Below are 20426 nucleotides of genomic sequence, written 5' to 3'. Positions count from 1 at the left end.
CCCACATTGTCCTCTTCTCTACCTCTGGTAAGCTTCAAAAGTAAGCTGAAGAAGAGCAAACAGCGTCAAAAACATCCCAACTAGAATTATTTAGAAAGAAAATATTGATCAAGACTAGCAAAGCAACGCCCTACGGTAAAGATCTGGTTTCTCTCTCATTACTTTGAGAGAGAAACATTCATCTACTGTGACTTTTAGTAGCCTTTAGCTCCAGTCTCACTGAACGTTAGCCTGACTGAGTAACTGTCAACATCTTTGAGTGGGTGTTAGCTTGAATCTTAGTAGTTGTGAGCTTAAATTTGTAGATTCAAACTGCTTATAAGTAATTGTTAGCTTGAGTTAAGTAGCTGTTAGCTTGAATATAAGTTCAAGCTAACTCAGATTGAACTTATGTGTTAGCTACTTAGCTTGAATCCAGAAGCTTTTAACTGAGCTAAAGCAATGCTTTAAAATGGAGTTAAAGCAATACTCTAAATATTATTGTTAGACCTTTAAAATGCTTAATTATGTCCAATTTTTTCAGACTAGGACCAAAATCATATTTAGTAATAACTGAATTGTCTAGTTTTCCTAATGTATAGCTTTTTCACACTTTCTTATTTTAGCAACAAGCATGTTTATGCTTCAGAAACTGACTTATTCCACACATAAGATATAAAAAACAGATAACTCAATAAAATAAAAGCACTTTATAATCCACCAGTATCTAACATTATGGTAACATGTCAATTCAACAAGGTTTGGGTAGAATTTGGGATTTTCTTTATTGTCTAAAATCCACAATCAGTAACTCTGATAAAAGTTCATTGTAAACTAAAGGAAGGCTTTGAAGTTTGAATAGTAGAAAGGCAATGTCTATTATATAACCGAGCTTTATTAGATAGAACAAGCCACAAAAAATGCACAAAGCTAAAGTCAGGTCATTTTAATAATTATAATCTCAGGCTTTCAAACGGATTATTTTGAAAACATTAACAAACACTGCTTAGAAAAATGTACAACTCAATTCAACTCAGTTTAATTTTTTTTAAACTGTTTTGCAGTTAAAAACTCTTCTACTTTATTTCCTCTGAACTCACTTTGGTCTGATAATATAGGTTTATTAAAGAGTTATGTGAAATTAATCAGATACGCCATAGATACAGAAGAAAAATCTTCTGCTTGTTTTTGCTGCCAACAAGTGGCGGAAAAAATGAACTGCAGTTCCAACTGCAGTTGCATTTTTCACTGCAGTTAAAAGTGATTCGTTTAACTCATTACTTTAAGTGTCATCATGATGCAGTGTTAGCAGATGGACTGATCAGACCAGTTCTGCTTGAAAACAGCCGGTCTCCCAGAACACAGACTCACTTATCAGCAACCTGAACGACTGATCTGAAGATATTTACATATTTTTACAGCGGCGGAAATTTACCCACAGTCCATTTGTACTGAATCAATCACTGCCAAACAATGAACTTGTTACACTCAAGTTCACTGAGTGTAACAACAGAGCCTGTAGCCTGGGCTTTGTTGTTTTAGCTCACTCTGTTTCCAAGTCCGCTTCTCTTCATGGTAGAAATTAAAACTCTTCACTTCACCTCTGATCTGCCTTCATCTGGGTCCAACAAAACATCAACCATGACACGTTTTTTGTTTGTTAAAATAAAAATACATGACCGGGCGTGCTGTGGTGGCGTAGTAGAAAGGCAATGTCTATTATATAACCGAGCTTTATTAGATAGAACAAGCCACAAAAAATGCACAAAGCTAAAGTCAGGTCATTTTAATAATTATAATCTAAAGCTTTCAAACGGATTATTTTGAAAACATTAACCAACACTGTTTAGAAAAATGTACAACTCAATTCAACTCAGTTTAATTTTTTTAAAACTGTTTTGCAGTTAAAAACTCTTCTACTTTATTTTCTCTGAACTCACTTTGGTCTGATAATATAGGTTTATTAAAGAGTTATGTGAAATTAATCAGATACGCCATAGATACAGAAGAAAAATCTTCTGCTTGTTTTTGCTGCCAACAAGTGGCGGAAAAAATGTTAGTGTTAGCAGATGGACTGATCAGACCGGTTCTGCTTGAAAACAGCCGGTCTCCCAGAACACAGACTCACTTATCAGCAACCTGAACGACTGATCTGAAGATATTTACATATTTTTACAGCGGCGGAAGTTTACCCACAGTCCATTTGTTCTGAACGAGTCACCGCCAAACAATGAACTTGTTACACTCAAGTTCACTGAGTGTAACAACAGTGAACTACCGGTACCCTGTGCTGTGGGAAAGCCTACTCACCTGGGCTTTGTTGTTTTAGCTCACTCTGTTTCCAAGTCCGCTTCTCTTCATGGTAGAAATTAAAACTCTTCACTTCACCTCTGATCTGCCTTCATCTGGGTCCAACAAAACACCAACCATGACACGTTTTTTGTTTGTTAAAATAAAAATACATGACCGGGCGTGCTGTGGTGGCGTAGGGGATAGCGTGACCCACATTTGGAGGCCTTGAGTCCTTGACGCGGCCGTCGCGGGTCCGATTCCCGGACACGGTGACATTTGCCGCATGTCTTCCCCCCCTTTCCTGTCAGCTTACTGTCATATAAGGGACACTGGAGCCCACAAAAGACCCCCTGGAGGGGAAAAAAAAATAAATACATGACCTATTTTATTGCAAACCATTTATTTTAATTACACATCATTAAACTAAACCTGGGATTTTAAAGTAACAATAAGGTCTGCACAAATGGACTCAACTTATTTCAGTCCTGCAGGTTTATCTTGTTTAGAAAAAACAATCAGAAACAAAAAACATCATACAGTGTCCTAGATTTTTCAGCTGATGTTTTCTCTGTCTAGATTTTATGTTTATAGTTAGAAAAAAAATGTGGACTTCAAAAACGTTCTCCATTATTTAGTCATGTTTACTAAATATTTGCACTCAAGTCTGCTCAGAGTGAAACTCACTGGATGTTTGTAGTCCTATTTGGCACTAAATTAAAAACAGATAAAATATCCATAAAAGAGGAATATCTTGTGTTTTAGTTTAAAAAAAACATTTTTAGTTTTGAACATTTAAAATATAAGTTTTCATCTGGATGAACCAGCCTGAGCCATAAACAAAGTCTCTGCTATTTTTGTACCATAGTTTAGGACCACACACAATCATTCCCGCACCTGCAAAGGGCCCCTGAACCCTACCTTGGACCTCCTGTTCTATAACATTATTAACTGCTCCCCTTTGTTTAAACTGCATTGCAAAAGTTTTCAAAGCCCTTGAGTGTTTTTGCATTTTGGTACTATTCAACCACAAACTTTATTATCACATCACTCCTAACACACCAATCAGCAGCAAAACAAGGCGGTGACAGTGTCATGCTCTGGGGATGCTATTCTTCATCAGAAAAGGGGATCTGATCAGAGGTTTTTGTACAATAGAAGAACCTAGCTACCGAACAATGCTGGAAGAGGATAAACCTTCCAGCAGGATAACAATAAACACACAGCCAGATTTCAAATGAAAAAATCTAACAATATTAGAATGGTCAAGTCAAAGCCTGGATACATATCCAACTGAGAATCTGTGACAAGAGTTGAGAAGTAAAGTTCAAATATGTCCTTCATACAGTCTGATTGGACTAAAGCTATATTACAAAAAAGGAAGGGCAACTCTGAAGAGTGGAAAACTGTTACATGGAAAACCTGAGCAACAACTAATCAGAAACAGAATCGGGAAACCATTGGTACAACTTGTCTGAGAGACATTCCATGATGCGTAAAGATGTCACGTCATCACTTAAAATCAATGTCAACTGTGGGAAAGATTACAATCCACATGCCCTTAGACAAACAACTTAAAATAACAACGAGACAAAGAGAAGTGGTGAGCACACGATGATCTCTATAGGAGAGGTTTTGTAAAGATGGTGATCTCTCAGAACCTGGCACAAACAGATCAAAACATAAAAATCTTAGTTTTTATTAAAAGGCTGAGCTTTAGTCGGTAACTTTAGTTTAATTAAACATCAGTCAACTCCAGAGCTCCAGATGTGAAACTAAACACAGCCCAGCGTAAAGATGGAGTCGAATAAAAACTGAATGCTGAACGACCCCACAGTTGGACCATATGGAGGTCGCCATTTTGTCACCTGCACAATTCAAACTAAAACACAAGATGCCAAAGCTGCAGAGGATGAGGGCTCCCACAAAACATCTGGATTTACCAAGCTCCCTCAGAGTTTTCATACGGCATTATACACAAGACATGACAAACAAACAAACAAACAAAAGTTACCGGTTTCTGATCTACTGTTTACTATATTAACTGGAGCTAACACTATTAGCACGAGCTAAGCGGTATTAAATCAACTAAAGTGACAATGCAGCATCTACAAATCTTTGCAACACACGTTCCAATGTATTTGAGAAAATATTTTGATCGCAAAGCTTACCGTTAACAGCTTGATTTGGAAACCGAAGCTCTTTGCAATCTTTACAGCAAACAAACTCCTTTCCGGTTGGCATTTCCAAGCAGCAGCCGCTCAAACACTAGCACTTCCGGCCGACTTTTTTCTTCATTAGTTCGGTCCACCTCATTTTCATTTCTTCTTGGTTTTTCTCTATTGCCCTCTGGTTCAAATTAAAGAAGCTGAATGTTACTTACTGCGCAAAAATTACAGTTCTGTTCTACCTGGACTGAACTAGCGCTGAAGCGCCTAGCATACATTATCTACCCAGGATGCATTGCACCGTAACAACACGACTACGTCGTGTGAAAATGTTTTATTTAAATTTCTTAAGGAAAATAAACAGACTGCATTTTTTTCACTGTGTTATTTTCACATATGAAATAAATATTTTGTAAATATAGTCTATTGTTGCATTCCTTTTAAAGTTTTTCCTATGAAAGCAATATAAGATGATGTTAATGCACTCTCACTGTGAAACAAAACAAAAAATTAAAAATAAAATAAATTAAAATTTGGACAATCCAAAGAAATACTGGGAAACTATATTATGGTCAGATTGTTTTTGTAGATCGGAACATCAAAGAGTAGGCTTTCCCACAGCACAGGGTACCGGTAAGCTTCACAGAAACGAAGAGAGGATAAATGGAAAAAGCACCAGAACATTCTTGATAAGAATCTAAGAAAGAAGCAGGTGTGAATTTCTAAGTAAGACAACCGAGTAAAAGAAACTCTTAATTGCTTTCAGAGAAATCAAACCTCTAGAATAGTCGTCTGATTTGTTTACCCAGAACCTTCAACGTTTGAAGACAGTTAGCATGAAAGAATGGCTCAAAATCACACCTCACCAACACGTACTTCATTCAAGAGGCATCTTGATGTTGTCAAGGGCAAAAAAAGCCTTTTTCACCAAGAATTTAATAAATTTTTGTAATTGTGGCCAGTATTTAGTCCCTGGGTTATTCCATGTTTATAACTTAATTTCTGAATTAAATTGACTTCTATTTTTTATTAGTTGTATTTTAATCATAATACTACTGTGTTTTCAGATTATACATGTAACAGCCTATAATCTCTTAGGGTTAGAAACAGGACCAGATTTACAAGCATGTGGGCCCCAGGGCTGTTCTATCCCCTAGAGGAAAAATATTTTGCTAATACAAATGACAGTACATTAATAGGTAGTTTCATAAATAATTAGGTATGAACTGATAACACCAACTAATGACAGTAAAATCTGTGGAAACGGTTAAAAATAATGGCCCAGGTTAAAAATAATGGCAGAGCTCATGTTCAAGAGTGACAAAATGTTAATCTTCATCTTTTTTTTTAAACAAAATATATATTAAGTCTTTGCATATATAAAACATACATTCAAACACCCACAACAAATCCTCTGGGTATAACATAAAACAAATCAAGGTTGAACTAAAAAGGGAAAACAAAAGAATAACAGCATTGGTGATAAGAAAAAAGCCCATTCAAATAAAGGAATAAAAAGTACAACTGCCTATATGTAAATACATGTATAAGTATACAGATAAATAAAATAAAGTTTCACTCTCTTGATATTCTTAGATGTTGTTATTTTATTTTCTTCTGCACTACTCATTTGTTTCAGCTTGGTTACTTTCAAAAATTGCATGAAGGTGTCCCATATTTCTTTAAATTCACTGGTCTTGTTCATTTCTCCAAAGTAAGGCAGGTAGGCATTTCACAGAGCCACGTTGCAGTTTTAGGAATGTCCATGCTTTTCCATTTCTAGTTAATCTCCATCTTAATGAGCGACTCCAACTGTCTATGATAGTGCTGATATTATGATGTTTGTCACTCTTTGTTTATCCTCTGTTCCAGGAAATACTTCACCTGTAAGAAATGCAGCTTGGATCTGTTGACTTTTGACCTACTCTGCAGCATATCTATGTGTGAGTTTGTTCCTTTTAACTTAACCAGTCCTGCCACTTTTACCCGGTACAGGGAGAGATAAGTGAGTAGGAGTGACTTGGAATGAAACACCACCACCCTCAATCAGGTACACCCACACGCAAGATTTTAGCAGGTTTAAATCCCGGACACGCTAAACTGCTGAGAGCGCAGAAGGTTCTGGCCTCAAGCATCTCTGGAGGGTCTGAACTTACAGCTTAAGGTATCTGCTTGTTATTCTGAAGTAAGTCAAATTAATATGTTTAGACAGCATATAAGTAATGTGTCGCATTGTGTTATTTACTGAGGATTATAAGAAAAGTTTTGTATTCTTAATACAAAACTAAGAAATTATTGACTCTAAGCTCCTAAATTTTGTTGAGGATTTACTTATAATTTCTTAATATTGATGAAAAAGTACTTGTTCCACTGGCAGATTATTTCACCTATAACATTTACAAAATGTCTTTATCTGCCAATCACACTAGAACTTTTTCATCAATATTATGGAATTATTGACTTAAAACAAGCCTGAAAAGTTAGTTTTATTTCAAGTGTGCTAAAATATTTGCATTAAAAACTAGACCAAAATTCCTTGGTAAGATTTTGTGTTTTTACAGTGTAAAAAGTTAATTATCTGTACGCCCAGTTTGTGTTTAGCTCTGTTTGTCTATATTATGGTTTATGAAAGGTTAATCTTCTCTGATGTGACTACTTGACTCTGTTTAGGGAAATTTGTGATATTTTTTGAGTTTTATTTTGAAACATGCTTTAACGTAAGGTGCAGGGGTTTTTGGGCGTGTTTACAGACTGCAACAATTGTTGCAGAAAATATATATATACTCTGTCAAGACTGTCCACCAACAATGGGTACAGAAATTAGTCTCACTTACATCATGGGGGTGGTGTCACTTACATAGGAAGCACATTTTCCCAACACTTATTGTCAGGTTGGACAATATGAAGAAGCTGGTGGAGGAAGTGTCATGATTTGGGTCTTGCCATCCAGTTAAACTCTACCTTCACATGTACCACCTAGCTAACCATTGTTGTGGAAAATGTACACTTCACCAAGACTAGTTTTCACAGCAGAAATTGTTCACCAATGACTTAAGGGGATAAATGCCTCCAAATAAGACAGATTTTTATCCAGTGAAACATGTCAAGTCCAATCCATGGAAGCTCTACTTCTCTGTTTACTGGAATTGAAGGATTTGCTACAAAACCTTTTGAGCCAAATACCATCCTACACCTTCAGTGGTGTAGTGAAGTCCATGTCTTGAGAAGGCTAGTGGTCATAATGTTATGCCTGATCTGTCTACTTGTCTTGAAAATACCATTGTGTCCCTTCAGTCAGGTGAAGCAATTTATTCAGGTCTCCCCCTGTTTGAACTACGTTTCTCAGCTGTGGTATTTGAGGCCGGGTTAACGGCCAATCTCCTGAACACCATCAGGGCCAAACAAATGTGTCTCTCTCTCAAAGAATGTACTTTTCATCAGATCCTCAAATCTCAAAGTTTAAAAATGCACCTAAAGGCCAAAGCACATGTCTTCTCTTTTTTGGATGTCCTCCAGTGAAGTTAACGTTTTGTACCGTTCTTTACGGTCTGAGCGGAGACAGGAAGTCAGATTTCTTCTGATAGAGATTCTACCAAATCTGAAGAGCTTTTCCAATTGTTTCCTAAAGCGTACGCAACATGGAAGAGTGCTGTCTTTATTATTACTGACATTATTTCTAAAGTCTGAGGTACAACGAAGCACCATAAGAACCGTCCTTCTTATGATTTTTGGTAACTCAAGAGCTTGACAAGCTTTTAACCAATTTCTTAATCTCTGCTGGTGATAGAGACACAGGATTACCTCAAATAATTAGAAATGTATGTATTCTTTCACAATAATACTACTTGTTTATCTCCTTCTTTAACAAAGGAAGAACATACTTTACAAGTAAAGAGAAGTTTGATTGGGCATAATCAAATATCGAACACTGGAAGGAGGGTTCCTTTTGAAAGTCAGTAAAGATTTGGCATTTAAATATGAGATCTTTAGTAAAGAAGGGATATTGTCCGTCCAAAACGAAAACCTGGACCCATTAACCAGTAACTGTCAAGAGATCTCTGTGAATGTGTATGTAGGAGAAAGGTCAAACAAGACTTTAGGGTTAACACCAAGATTTTTCTTACAGAATTGCTTCAATTCAGAATATGAAAAATATTTAAGAATTTGTTTTATATTGTTTTGCCCTTCAATTATTTTCAAGATCCTGTGTGTGCTTCCTCCCTTTCAGTCTCCATATAGCAGTTATACATTTTACCCCAAAACACCAAATCTGAAAAGCAGTTGAATCTAGCTTACATATTAAACCCCCCTGTGATATTGTACATAATTGAAAAATACTGGCAGGTTGCAGTACCTTAAATATCTGGTACCTGTACATGTATTTGAACCTAATGTACGTGAAAATGAAGGAGAGAATCTAGCCTCACTTCATTCCTGAAGTTGTTTGAACATCCTAATCTGATTTTAGATAAATGCTTAGAACAAAACTCCAGTATGCCATGCTTTACTATATTTGGGCTTTTTCTTTCAAACCTTAACTTTCCCTAATCAGATTTTTAGGGATTAGGAATTTTCATCATTGAATGGCAGCGACAATGGCCTGTTTTATGCATCTGTCATTGTAGGTGAAAGGTCATTCAAGACTTTAGGGTTAATATTAAGATGTTTCTTACAGAATTGTTTCATGTTGACTTCAAAACTCCAATGTGGTTCACAATACATTTAGTCAATCATTCAAAAATTCACATGGTGATGGTGGCAAGCTACATTGTAGCCACTGATGACTTTTGGAAGTTCGATTTTCTAACCACCACCAGCAGACAAGGTGGTTGGAGTGTCCTAAGGTCACAACAACTGACCTGCTTTCTAGTGAGATACTGTCTGATTCATGCCTGTCCTTTAGTTTTGTTTCAGGATGTCTTTAAACGGCAGTTTTTTGACTGAAGACCAGTTCACATGCTCTATATGCCTGGATATGTTCACCAATCCTTCATCCACACCATGTGGCCACAGTTTCTGCATGGCCTGCATCACCAGATACTGGGAGGGATGTCAGGTGAGTGATTGTTGAAGCTTCCTTCAATCGACTTTTTTTTCTTCATTTTTGTTCTTTAACTTTTCTTGTCAAAGATAGAGCTATGTAGCATTTTTCTTTCTGGTGTGTCGTGCTGATTTAAATAAAGCACTAAAAGCACCAGTTATCAAACCACTTAATACCAGTGAAAAATTAAATGTTGGTCAGCAGTTAAAACTCATTTTAATGTTAGGACCAAAACAGAAAAATAGATGAAAACCAAAGTTCAAACTTCTTAGAATTATAAGTCTTAGGAGCATAAGTCCTTTTGTGGATGACAATCTTTGGAAACTTGTAATTACAACATTCCTTCTGCAGAATCGTGAATGAAACAAGGGTCAAGGTTTATTCCCTCAGCTGGAAAGTACAATGCAGTCAACTGTAAAGATGTTTGGATCCAGAGCTCCTGAGCAAGGAGCAGGCCAGTGAAAGAAGGGTCACACACTTCGTTCATCCCAATGTTGCAGTCAAGGACAATGGAGAGAAAGAGGGTGTCCTAGTCTTAGGGCCTTAAGTTCCCCATGACATCACAGAGTTTTATTCCTGAAACTCCTTTTCCTGTAGCTGGAACCAAAGTAGACTGAGGCAGTGTCTTTGTTGAATCAAATACTTATACCAGCTTCCTGCTGTCAGGCCTTTATGACTGGAGGTACAACAGTCACAAGGGCTATACTGTATGATCCTTCTTCCATCTTCATTACCTTTTCATTTGTCTATTGCCGTTTCTGATATGATCTCTTTCTCCTGGACATCCTTTCACCTATTCCATCATCCTCTTCCAGGTTTGCCAGTGTCCTTTATGTAAGAAAACCTTTCAGAATCGACCAGACCTCCAGATCAACAGGACTCTGCGAGAGATAACTGATCAGTTCAAATCTGTGAAAGGTGGAGGGTCAGTGAAGCACAATAAGGGAAAAAAGATGGGGCACAAAAATAACAACTTTATGGCAGAACTAAAAATGAAGCTGCCAAAACCTCTGCCCAAGAACATGGAAGCTCTGACCGGCACAGCTCAATCCCAGGGTAAGTAATCGGAAAGGTTTGGACCAAATCAACTAGGCTATGCAAAACATAATCACATGTTGATGATACACACGGCGATAACAAACAAGATGTTGAGGTTGCAAACTAGCATAGACCACACAACTTATAAAAATGGAGAGGGTTCCCCCCTCTAACCTGGAGGTGTGGACTAGGACATTTTTCAAAGTTTCATGCCTCTGGTAGGGCACAGATTAAACAGAGGATGGAAACATTTGCTACGTCAGAACTTATTTGGCAAATGCATTTCCATTTCCTTTTAGCGCATTAATTACTTTTCAGAAAAAAACTAAAAAAGTGTAAAACTTTTTTTGTGAAACTGATAAAATAATTTTGAATCTTAACATCTCCATGAACCTTTTCTTATGCAATATTTCAACAAACGCATTGAAAAGTTTGACAGAAACATGGCAAGTGATTGAGAAGCTGCAGTTTGTTATGTATTTACTAGAAATGTGACTCTCCTGGTGGCAGCATGTTGTTGTAGCTCTGATTTGTTCTTATTAACTTTTGTTCATCATTTCTTTGGTTGAGGCCTTGGTTTTGTTCGGTTGATTTTTTCTATGGTTTCAAGGCGATGCAGGTGCAAGAATTTGTTTCTCTTATTTTGTTACTTTTAGACAGTTGCCATGGTGCGTAACCATGGCCACAAGTCTTTCTGTTTTTCCTCTCTAAACAACTGGGAGCAACTGACTACAATGTCAAAAGCTCAAATACTGTAATACATGACTTGTGACTCCAAGATGATATTAGTTACAACATTTATTTCTCCTTTGGAATGAATGAACTAAAAACACTGAACAGAGATAATGATCACATCAAGTTAAAAATTCTGGGGTGAAAAAATGTTTAGGGTCAGATATATGAAGAGAAACAAGAGAACAGCAACATGAAGATTTCTCATTTATACAATAACCAAGTTGTTCTGGTTGGTTTCATAACAAGCACACCTGTGAGGGCTGCCAAGTTCAGGTTATTTCACATTGTGCAGGAGATTAATGACTTTCCTGTCAGGGTTATGTAATCCAGAGACGATGGAGCAATGTAGGAATGTTGAAATGCCGTCCAAAAGATGAAATGTTGATTGTTAGATACTTATTAAAAAGGTCCTAACATAGTTTTTCTGGGGGGGTTTTTGGCAGCGCATTCTTTCCCAGGTCTTCATCCTCATTTCCCTCATACGATGTCCCGCTCCAACAGTCGCAGAAGGTTCACTCTGAGTGGAGCGGCCAGTAGCAAGAATGTCCCTCTGTGCGAAATCCACAACAGAGGAATATCGGTAAAAGAATCAGCTAACTTTGTATTTCATTCACATATTCTCAGTATTATTTTATATATTAATATAGAAACTATAGAAGAAACTTGTACTGTGTTTTAAATACTATTTGTTTCCTTACAGACATCTTCTGTTTTTGCTTATTGTTGCATTCAAATGTTTAAAATCATCGAATGCGATTAAATATCCCATTCTTTAGCAGTGTTTTAATTAAGCCATATCCAGGAGGTTTTAACATAGGGAGTCTCTTCAGAGCATCTAATTCTAGAATTTGACTAGGCCACTTTGTGTTTTTTTTTTAGTTTTAACCGGTAAGAAGCTGGACTTGCTAGTGTGCTCATCATTTTCCTTACAGAATATTCCATGTTTTTTCTGTTTGTAGTTCACTAGGATCCCAGAGCCTTAGAAGCAACTTTTTAGAAACCATTTCCAGGTTTTCTAGTTCCAGAAAAACGTGACACATGTCCAACGACCCAATTCTGATCTTTTCACACCCGCCCCAAAAAATTATTTGTTTCACTTCCATTTATGGTCCTAAAAAAAAATCTAATCACTAATAACTGAAAATAGACATAATTATGACATTATGAATGAAAAACAACAAAATAAAAAACAGAATAAATCTGTAATTCAGTGAATACATTTTAGCAGCACCGTAACCCTTCATCTTTCTGCTTTCAGCTTTACTGTAAATCCGACCAAATGTGCATCTGTCCTGAATGTGAGATCGAAGACCACAATGATCATGACACCATCACTGTTGAGGCCGAGTGGATGAAAACTAAGGTAAGAAATAACTGCTTCTCCTTCTGCTGTTGTTGGGACTGATTTAAACGGACTGGAAAAGATGAACAAAGATGAACAGTGGTTCCTCAAGAAAGTGCAAGTGACAGTTTGCTTATGCGAAGTCTGAGGTCAGACGTTTCCATTTTAAAACTTATCTTTTCACCGCTGATCATACCAGTTTCACAGGGTGGAGGGACACCCTTGTGCACTGCAAAAACACAAAATTTTACCACTTGAAATAAGACAAAACTAACTCAGAAGTAACTTTTCAGTAAAATATAGGACCTTGTTTTAGTGGACAATTCCTTAATTTTGATGAAAATGTTCTAGATTCATTTGCAGATTATTTCACTTATAACGAGACATTTTCCCATATTAGTGATTTCTCTAAACACCACTATTTTAAATGACTAAATAAAATACATTTTCTTTAGTTACTGCTACCCATATAGTTTTAGACTAGGAAACTCACAAGGAGCATTCTTTAAAATATTCTCATAAGATATAGGACACACCTCCACAAACTGCTTATGTCATCATCTGTTAGCAAATCTTTTTATGCAAACGGATACAGTAAGCTGTTGGCAACTTTTCAAGTTGCCATGTAATGACACCTTGCAGATATTCAGGTATGATGCTGTTGCAACTTATTAGAATCAAAATAAACCTGATAAGTCAAGTTTGTTTGTAGGAGATTTCAACAATAAGGCAGATCAAAGTGCTTTACTTGCCGTTATGTCATATAGGGAGCAGCAAACGAGCAAACAAACATTACATTTTATCAAAATCTATCATCAGAGTCATCAGAAATAATTATAGAGTATTGGAATTAAAAACCTGCGACAGACTGGCGACCTGTCCAGGGTGACCCCGGCTCTCGCGTTAGCTGGAGATCGACACCAGCACCCCTCCAGACCCCACTAGAGACGAGGACGTTAGAAAATGGATGGATGGAATTATAAACAGAATGAATCAACATTCCAGTTGTTAGTAATCAAAGGCAGCTCTAAGCTGATGGGTTTTCAGCCTTGATCTAAAGAAATTCAGTGTTTCAGCTGTTTTACAGTTTTCTGGAAATGTAACTGAGAGGAAGGTTGCTATGACAACAGCAGATCTTTAATGTATTGTGGTGCTGAGCCGTTCAGTGATTTATAAATGTTCTTCAGGTGATAGAAGGCCGACTTTGTGACCGGCTTTATGTGGCTGTGAATGTTCATGTCAGAGTTCATCTCTAGTTTCCAGCTGCAATAACTGAAGCTGTTCATTGACTCGAGATCGTTCCTCCTTTGGTTCAAAGATAATAACTAATAAATCAGTGTTTGGATTAGTTCAGTCCCCTGGTGGCGTCATAATGTAGAGCTGTGTGTCATCTGTGTAGTTTTGGTAGCTAATATTCTACTTTTTATAATCTGCGCAAGTGGGAGCATTTAGGAATGTAGTTCATCAAAACACATCACTGTCATACACTTTTATTAATAATGAAAAACCTCAGTTAGTAGGATGAGATGCAAAGTCTGTAATCCCAGAAATTAACTTTAAGGTAACTAATATAGGAGAAATCAGTGCCATAATGTTAGTAGAGGCTCTGGTGAGTGTAATTCCTGCCTGATTTTAGATGATGCTGAGGGACTCAGAGCAGGACATCGAGGACATGATCAGCGACAGGAGGAGGAAGATCGAGGAGATCAGGGAGTCTGTGACAGAAATGGAGGTAAAACAAGCTTTTACTTTTATGACAATTATAATTTTGCTTTTTTTCTTCTTACCTGTTCAGGACATATTTTGACACACTTGTGATCTTTATCTATAATAGTGATACATTTAATTTAGTAGTCTTATTTCTTACTCTCTTTCTTTGGGATTGTCCTTTTTTTAAAAAAAAAAAGTCTTACTAAAGTGTGTTTGTGAATTTTAAATATATAATTCTGCTATTTCAAAGTCAAATTAAATCCTGGTTCCAGAGATAATTGCCAACCAAGTTTTACCACAATCTCCAGTTTCTAAATTACTTCCTTCCCTCCCCAGGGGGCGGTGGAGCGGGAGACGTCGGGCTCTGTGTGCCTCCTCTCGGCGCTGGCCTCCGCCATCGAGCGCTCCCAGGCGGAGCTGATAGAGGTGATGGATAACAGCCGCAGGTCGGCGGAGAATCAGGCCGACGCTATGATCCATCAGCTGGAGGCGGAGATAGAAGAACTCCAGAGGAGAGAAGCTGCTCTCTCCGAACTCGCCATATCAGAGGATCACGTTCACTGCGTCAAGGTTGGTCAGAACTCAAGGTTGGTTTCATTAGAAAACTCTGGATGTTTCTTTATTAATTTGTAAATGTTCCTCAGACTTTTCCCAACCTGTCCACACCTCCGGTCACCAAAGACTGGTCCGGAGTGTCGCTGAACACCAACCTGGGAACGGCCGCCGTCTACAGACCTTTGGCAGCTACAGTGGAAAAGTTCCAGCGAGATCTACAGAATATTCTAGAAAATGGTTAGAAAACACAAAACATGAAGAGCCCAGACATTTGTTAGTTTTATAACTGCATTTATTTATTTTTTTTTATTTGACTTATTTCAAACATGATAGTAGTATAAAAGAACAAGGAATGCAAAAGACACATATTTTTGTACCACAGTACGCAAAAATATGAGCACAACTCTTTTTCATCCAAAAGAGATTAACTTTGTAATAACTTCGTAATAAAGGGCAGGTTTTGTTAAAGTATCGAAGCTGGAAACTTCAGTTAGTGTCATTAGTCATTAAACACTGCCCTCTACTGGCCTGATTATTTATTTCCGAGTTTAGATTAACATGAAGCAGTTATCTTTTTTATTCCCTTAAAAAACAGTATGTTGCTGTTGCACACAGATTAAATTGTGAAACTGTGAAACTTCAGCTTCACTCTTAAAATAGATGTGTTAAAAACAACAGATGATGTATTAAATTTTAATACGTGCCGAATCAGCTCAGGGACAACGTGTGTCATTTTAACACAACTAATGTGTCATTGAAATCAACACAAACATCTGTTAAAATGTAAAAATTTTGACACACACTCACGTAAAATGTGTTTTCATAGCTGGGGATGATGACTTCATGATGAAGCACAGCAATGCTAATCTCATACCAGGCTTAGATTAAAGACCAGGGAAATAAAACAAATTTGTTGGTGAAATGATCAGCCACTCTGTAAAATATACAGAGTTTTATAGATTTTATCATTTATAAAGTCATTAAATCCTGCCACAATACAGTGATAATAATAACTGCATTTTATGATGAAGTAAAAATTATTACAAATACTAAACAAAAAAAAATTGAAAACCATTTTAGAAAAGAAAGTGCTGGAAACTATCATTGAGAGGAATTTCACAATCTGATGTCAGGAGGGAATAAATTCTGCCTGACAAACAGATTAACACAAAAATGTGTTGAAACATTCAACACATTCAGTGTGTTATAATGTTTTCCAAATTGTAACACACTGTGTGTTAAAATTAATACAAAATGTACATTAAAGGTGATACATTTTTTTGAGTTATTTTTTAACACATCTGTTTTTACAGAGTTTATTGTTTCCATCTCCTGAAGCTCTTTGTTGTTTTTCTTCAGGTTTTCTTTCTCCATTATTGGAAGCCAGAGTGGCACAAACAAAGCCCAGTGAGTTCTTACTCTCAGTTTAAACAAACAGGATTGCAACACTTTATTTAGTCAGATAAATAAAGTTTTCCTCACAATTTGTGACGATTTGTAACATGTAAATGTTTGTTTGTTTCTTCTGCAGGAGAAAAGAAGATGAAGGAATTTGCACGTATGTAAAATTTAATTCATAACATCTACATTTCCTCGTTTGCTAAATATTTTACTTAAATAAAAGTAAATAACTGGCATAAAAGCAAAAGCTCTTTCTTTATGCTGGCACGTATAACTTCAGCTAAATGCTTTAGATCAACTAAAAGTTTCACATCCATTTGTTAGGAAATAATGCTGAAGTAATATGGACACAGTGGAGAACAATTTTAATTTCCACCCCTGAGCTTAGCACAAAAATAGGAGGAGCACAGTTAGCCAGTCTGTGCTGGCAAGTTAAAAATATAAATGCAGAAACATTTTCTAACTATTTTTTTTCCTACCTTATTTTCCTCCCATTCCAGATTTTATATAAGTTTTCATATGATTTCTTGATAAAACAAAAAGTTAGTATAGCTTAGCCTGAGGAATAGCAGTTTACTATCAGTTAGTCAACCTGAAAACAAGCGTAAAATTGATTTATTAAAAACATGTTTTTAATGAAAATTGTTATGACCAAGCTGAAGCTAGTCTAATGACAAGTACAATCATAAAATCGTACAATTAAATATGTTCCTTCCTAAGAGCCAACATTGAAATGCAGACTTTACCAAAGAAATTTCTTTAACTTTTCTTATTAACTAGCATAACAATGGCATAAATTAGCATGATTAAGTGAGTTTAGATTGTTAGTAATTAATTTTTACTTCATGTTTTGTCAACACAGTGAACGTCACCCTGGATTCCAGCACTGCCCATCCCAGACTGATCCTGTCTGGAGATCTGAAAAGTGTGAGCTTGCTGATCAGTGATTTCAACATTTAATAACTAACGCATGTTTTATGTTTATATTTTAGAAAATCTGGCTAATGATTCATTTTTATGCAGGTTTGGTGTACGGACCGACACCACCACGTTCCAGACACTCCAGAGAGGTTCGACAAAGTGGTCTGTGTCCTGGGAAGGGAAGCCATCTCCCATGGGAAACATTACTGGGAGGTAATAGGCTGTTACAACAAAACAAAAATCACCATTTTTAATAAAATTGACAAGCTTGTACTCTCCTAAAAGTTACACGTTACTTTTCAGAACTTATCTGAAAAATAAAGATCACTTCCAGGAACTTACAGGCTACTTCCCACAACATTTTCTACAAGCATCATGATTTATGTTACTTTCATTGAATTTACTCTCACAGTTTAAAGGTTCTTACTGACTCTTAGTGGTTTCTCTCTAGAAACTAAATGAGAAAATCATCTTACTGACTGTAAACTAGAATAAAAATTTAAAAAGTATGTTCTGAGTAAGAACCAACCTACATATGTTGAGAAAGTAGCACCTCACATTTTGTAAATTTAATCTTTAACTTTCTTGAAAGAAACTGTCAAGTTCTATGCAAAAAAAGAAAAAAGACCACAAAATAAGCGTTACTTTTCAGTCAATATCAATAATTATTGATTAGTTTTTTGTTTCAAATATCTGAAATACTGCCAAACTGGGGGAGTTACCTTTCTTATTTTATCCAGATTTTATTCTGTGCTGTTTTTTATTTTTAAGCAGTTATGAGGCAAAACCTTAACCTGCTGCTGTGGCAGTTACTCAACAGGCCGTTGCTAGGTAACCAAAGAATGACTGAGTTGCTAGGTAACCAAAGAATGAAAGAGTTACCAACCATAAGAGGTTGATCAGCTAAAGCCTTTCCTCTACCTGTCTCCCAGAATGCTGTGCGGTTCTGGCTCAGAGTGTATTATCCATCTATATTGATCATGTATTGATCACTTTATTGATTTATTGTCCGTCTGTATTTGTAACAGTCCAACATTTGTGACTAGAAATAGATGTAAACTGTCAACGTTGCTGGTTGGATAGTTTTGGTCCAAGCTGCAGTTTGTCAAGATTTGCTCCGTTTGATGAGGGAACATGTTGGGCTTCCTGTGAACAGGTGGAGGTGAACGGGAAGACGGACTGGGATCTGGGCGTGGTCAGACAGTCCGTCAGCAGGAAGGGGAAGATCGATTACACCCCAGACAACGGCTTCTGGTTCCTCAGCTTAAGAGACAAGTGAGTTTAATTTGATAAGATCTTCTAAGAGACAGATAAAATACATGCTTAAAGGTTTATATTTTCAAAAGGTACTTTTAATCTAATGAAAGAACCAAACTGGAATGCATAGTTTCACTTTAGTCAATATCATTGTAACAATGAAAAAGTTTTTGATGGTAAGATGAGAATACTTTTTTTTTTTAAATTACGAGAATAAAGTCATAATATTAGCAGAAGAAAATGAAGTTCTGAGATGACCAGCTTGTCAGGTACGTGATTATTTCTTTGAAATAGATCCAATCATTTGCTCAATCATTTCAAGGTTCTACTACTAATAGTAATAATTTGATGCTAATGTGTTAAAAGATTAATTATTTCCTTATTTGGAAAACTGTTATAACTTCACAATATTGCTCATTTACTACTTAATTTTACTAATATTACATTAGTAATATGTAATATTACTAATATTACATACTGTATTACCCCACCGAAATCCTGGGGTTCTGTTGAAAGGTTATTAGCAGTATTTTAGTAATATTATGACTTTATTCTCATCACATTACAACTTTATTGTCATGAAACATTTTTCCCATATTATTCCAACTGTATTCTGGTAATGTTATGACTTTATTTTCATTATTATGACTTTTTTCTGGTATTATAACGGGAACGTTTTCACGTTAAAACCCTGTATCTGACTGTGTGTCCTCTCTTTCCACCATGGCTCTAAAGGCAGGCAGTCATAAGAAAATGTAATTGTTTTCTTCTCTGCCCTCAGACATAAATGCGCCTTTCGCTCTGAGCCTTGCACAGAAGTGGAGATGAAACTTCAACTTCATAAGATTGGAATATTTGTGGACTATGAGAAAGGAGAGGTGAAAACGATACAAAACCTTTTTTTACTTTAAGAAACTCATCAATCTAAGAATTAATGGTTGCTTTACTGCTAAGTTAGATAATTGTGTTTTTCTTTTCTTCTTCCCACAGGTATCGTTTTACAACGTCGATGCCAAAGTCCACATCTACACTTTCTATGACATCTTCACCGAAAGCCTCTTCCCCTTCTTCAGCCCCTGCACCAACAAATCAGGAAAAAACGAAATGCCCCTGATCATCACTCCTGTACACATGGAGTAAAAGCTAACATGTTTTTAAAGTTCCTCAGATACTTCAGAATGAGTTTTGTTCTTTACAGATTGTTTCCACATGACTAGAAATCTAATGTGATAATTTAATACTGAAGAACAAACTGACTTCCTGGAGTTGGAATCCCAGGACTGAACCTGAATGATGATTATTGTTTTGTTTTGTTGTTGTTTCTTCAAAAAACAAGCTGAGAGGTTCAGAATGTGGAAAAGGACAATTATTTCTGACATTTTTTGGTTTTCAGCTCTTGTACCATCTTCTATTTACTTAACACAAAGTTACTTTATTTGTAATATACCTTTAAATATTTACAGCAGAGGAGAAACAGTATGGCTGCTGCTGAAGAAACTGTTGTGTAAAGAACAGTTTTCATAATATTTAGTACTGTAGTTTTTGTTTAAATGTCATATTCTGTTACATTAAATTGAGAATTTAGATGTTTTTTAAGTGGGGTTCTGTTGAGAGGTTATTAGCAGATAACAACTTACTTTCAGTCTGTAGTCATACAGAATGACAAGAGGGTAAAGCTAACTGCTATTCTGCCATAAGAGGATATCTGAAATTATCTTGAAATTACCTATGACTAATAACAAATTTATTAGCTTCCACACTTAAACTAATATGCTAATAGCATGGCTAATTTTTTTTGTTTATCAATTTTTGCTAAGTTTGGAAATGTTTAGTGCATTTAGCTTCCCTTAAGTAAATTTTTCCAGATAAATTTTAAAGCACTAATTTACTTTGCTGTTTTGTAAACGTCCAATTAAACCAGAGGGTAAATAAAATTTGACATCTGTGTTGAAGTTTTAGTTTTTTGACTGTTACGTGTTCTTTAAATAGT

General features: G+C 36.2%; 1 protein-coding gene across 2 annotated transcripts; it reads left to right on the top strand.

The window, feature by feature from the left end:
- Nucleotides 1-6424: 6424 nt before the first annotated feature.
- Nucleotides 6425-20388, top strand: LOC122820262 (E3 ubiquitin-protein ligase TRIM39). Of its 2 annotated transcripts, none has more exons than XM_044097523.1 (15): nucleotides 6425-6600; nucleotides 9340-9492; nucleotides 10293-10533; nucleotides 11694-11830; nucleotides 12509-12613; nucleotides 14229-14324; nucleotides 14639-14872; nucleotides 14947-15094; nucleotides 16217-16264; nucleotides 16389-16415; nucleotides 17121-17185; nucleotides 17282-17392; nucleotides 18336-18454; nucleotides 19218-19314; nucleotides 19427-20388. In XM_044097523.1, the coding sequence occupies exons 2-15, from the start codon at nucleotides 9352-9354 to the stop codon at nucleotides 19574-19576; spliced, it is 1719 nt and encodes a 572-aa protein (XP_043953458.1). In that variant the 5' UTR covers nucleotides 6425-6600; nucleotides 9340-9351; the 3' UTR covers nucleotides 19577-20388. The 2 variants fall into 2 exon arrangements, with proteins under 2 accessions (XP_043953458.1, XP_043953457.1); XM_044097522.1 differs by having other exon boundaries at nucleotides 6496-6621.
- Nucleotides 20389-20426: the final 38 nt, after the last annotated feature.

The sequence above is a fragment of the Gambusia affinis genome, linkage group LG18, assembly GCF_019740435.1.
Source record: "Gambusia affinis linkage group LG18, SWU_Gaff_1.0, whole genome shotgun sequence".
NCBI classification, from domain to species: Eukaryota; Metazoa; Chordata; class Actinopteri; order Cyprinodontiformes; family Poeciliidae; genus Gambusia; species Gambusia affinis.
Note: the sequence above shows the minus strand (reverse complement) of the source record. Positions and strands in the feature narration are given on the sequence as shown.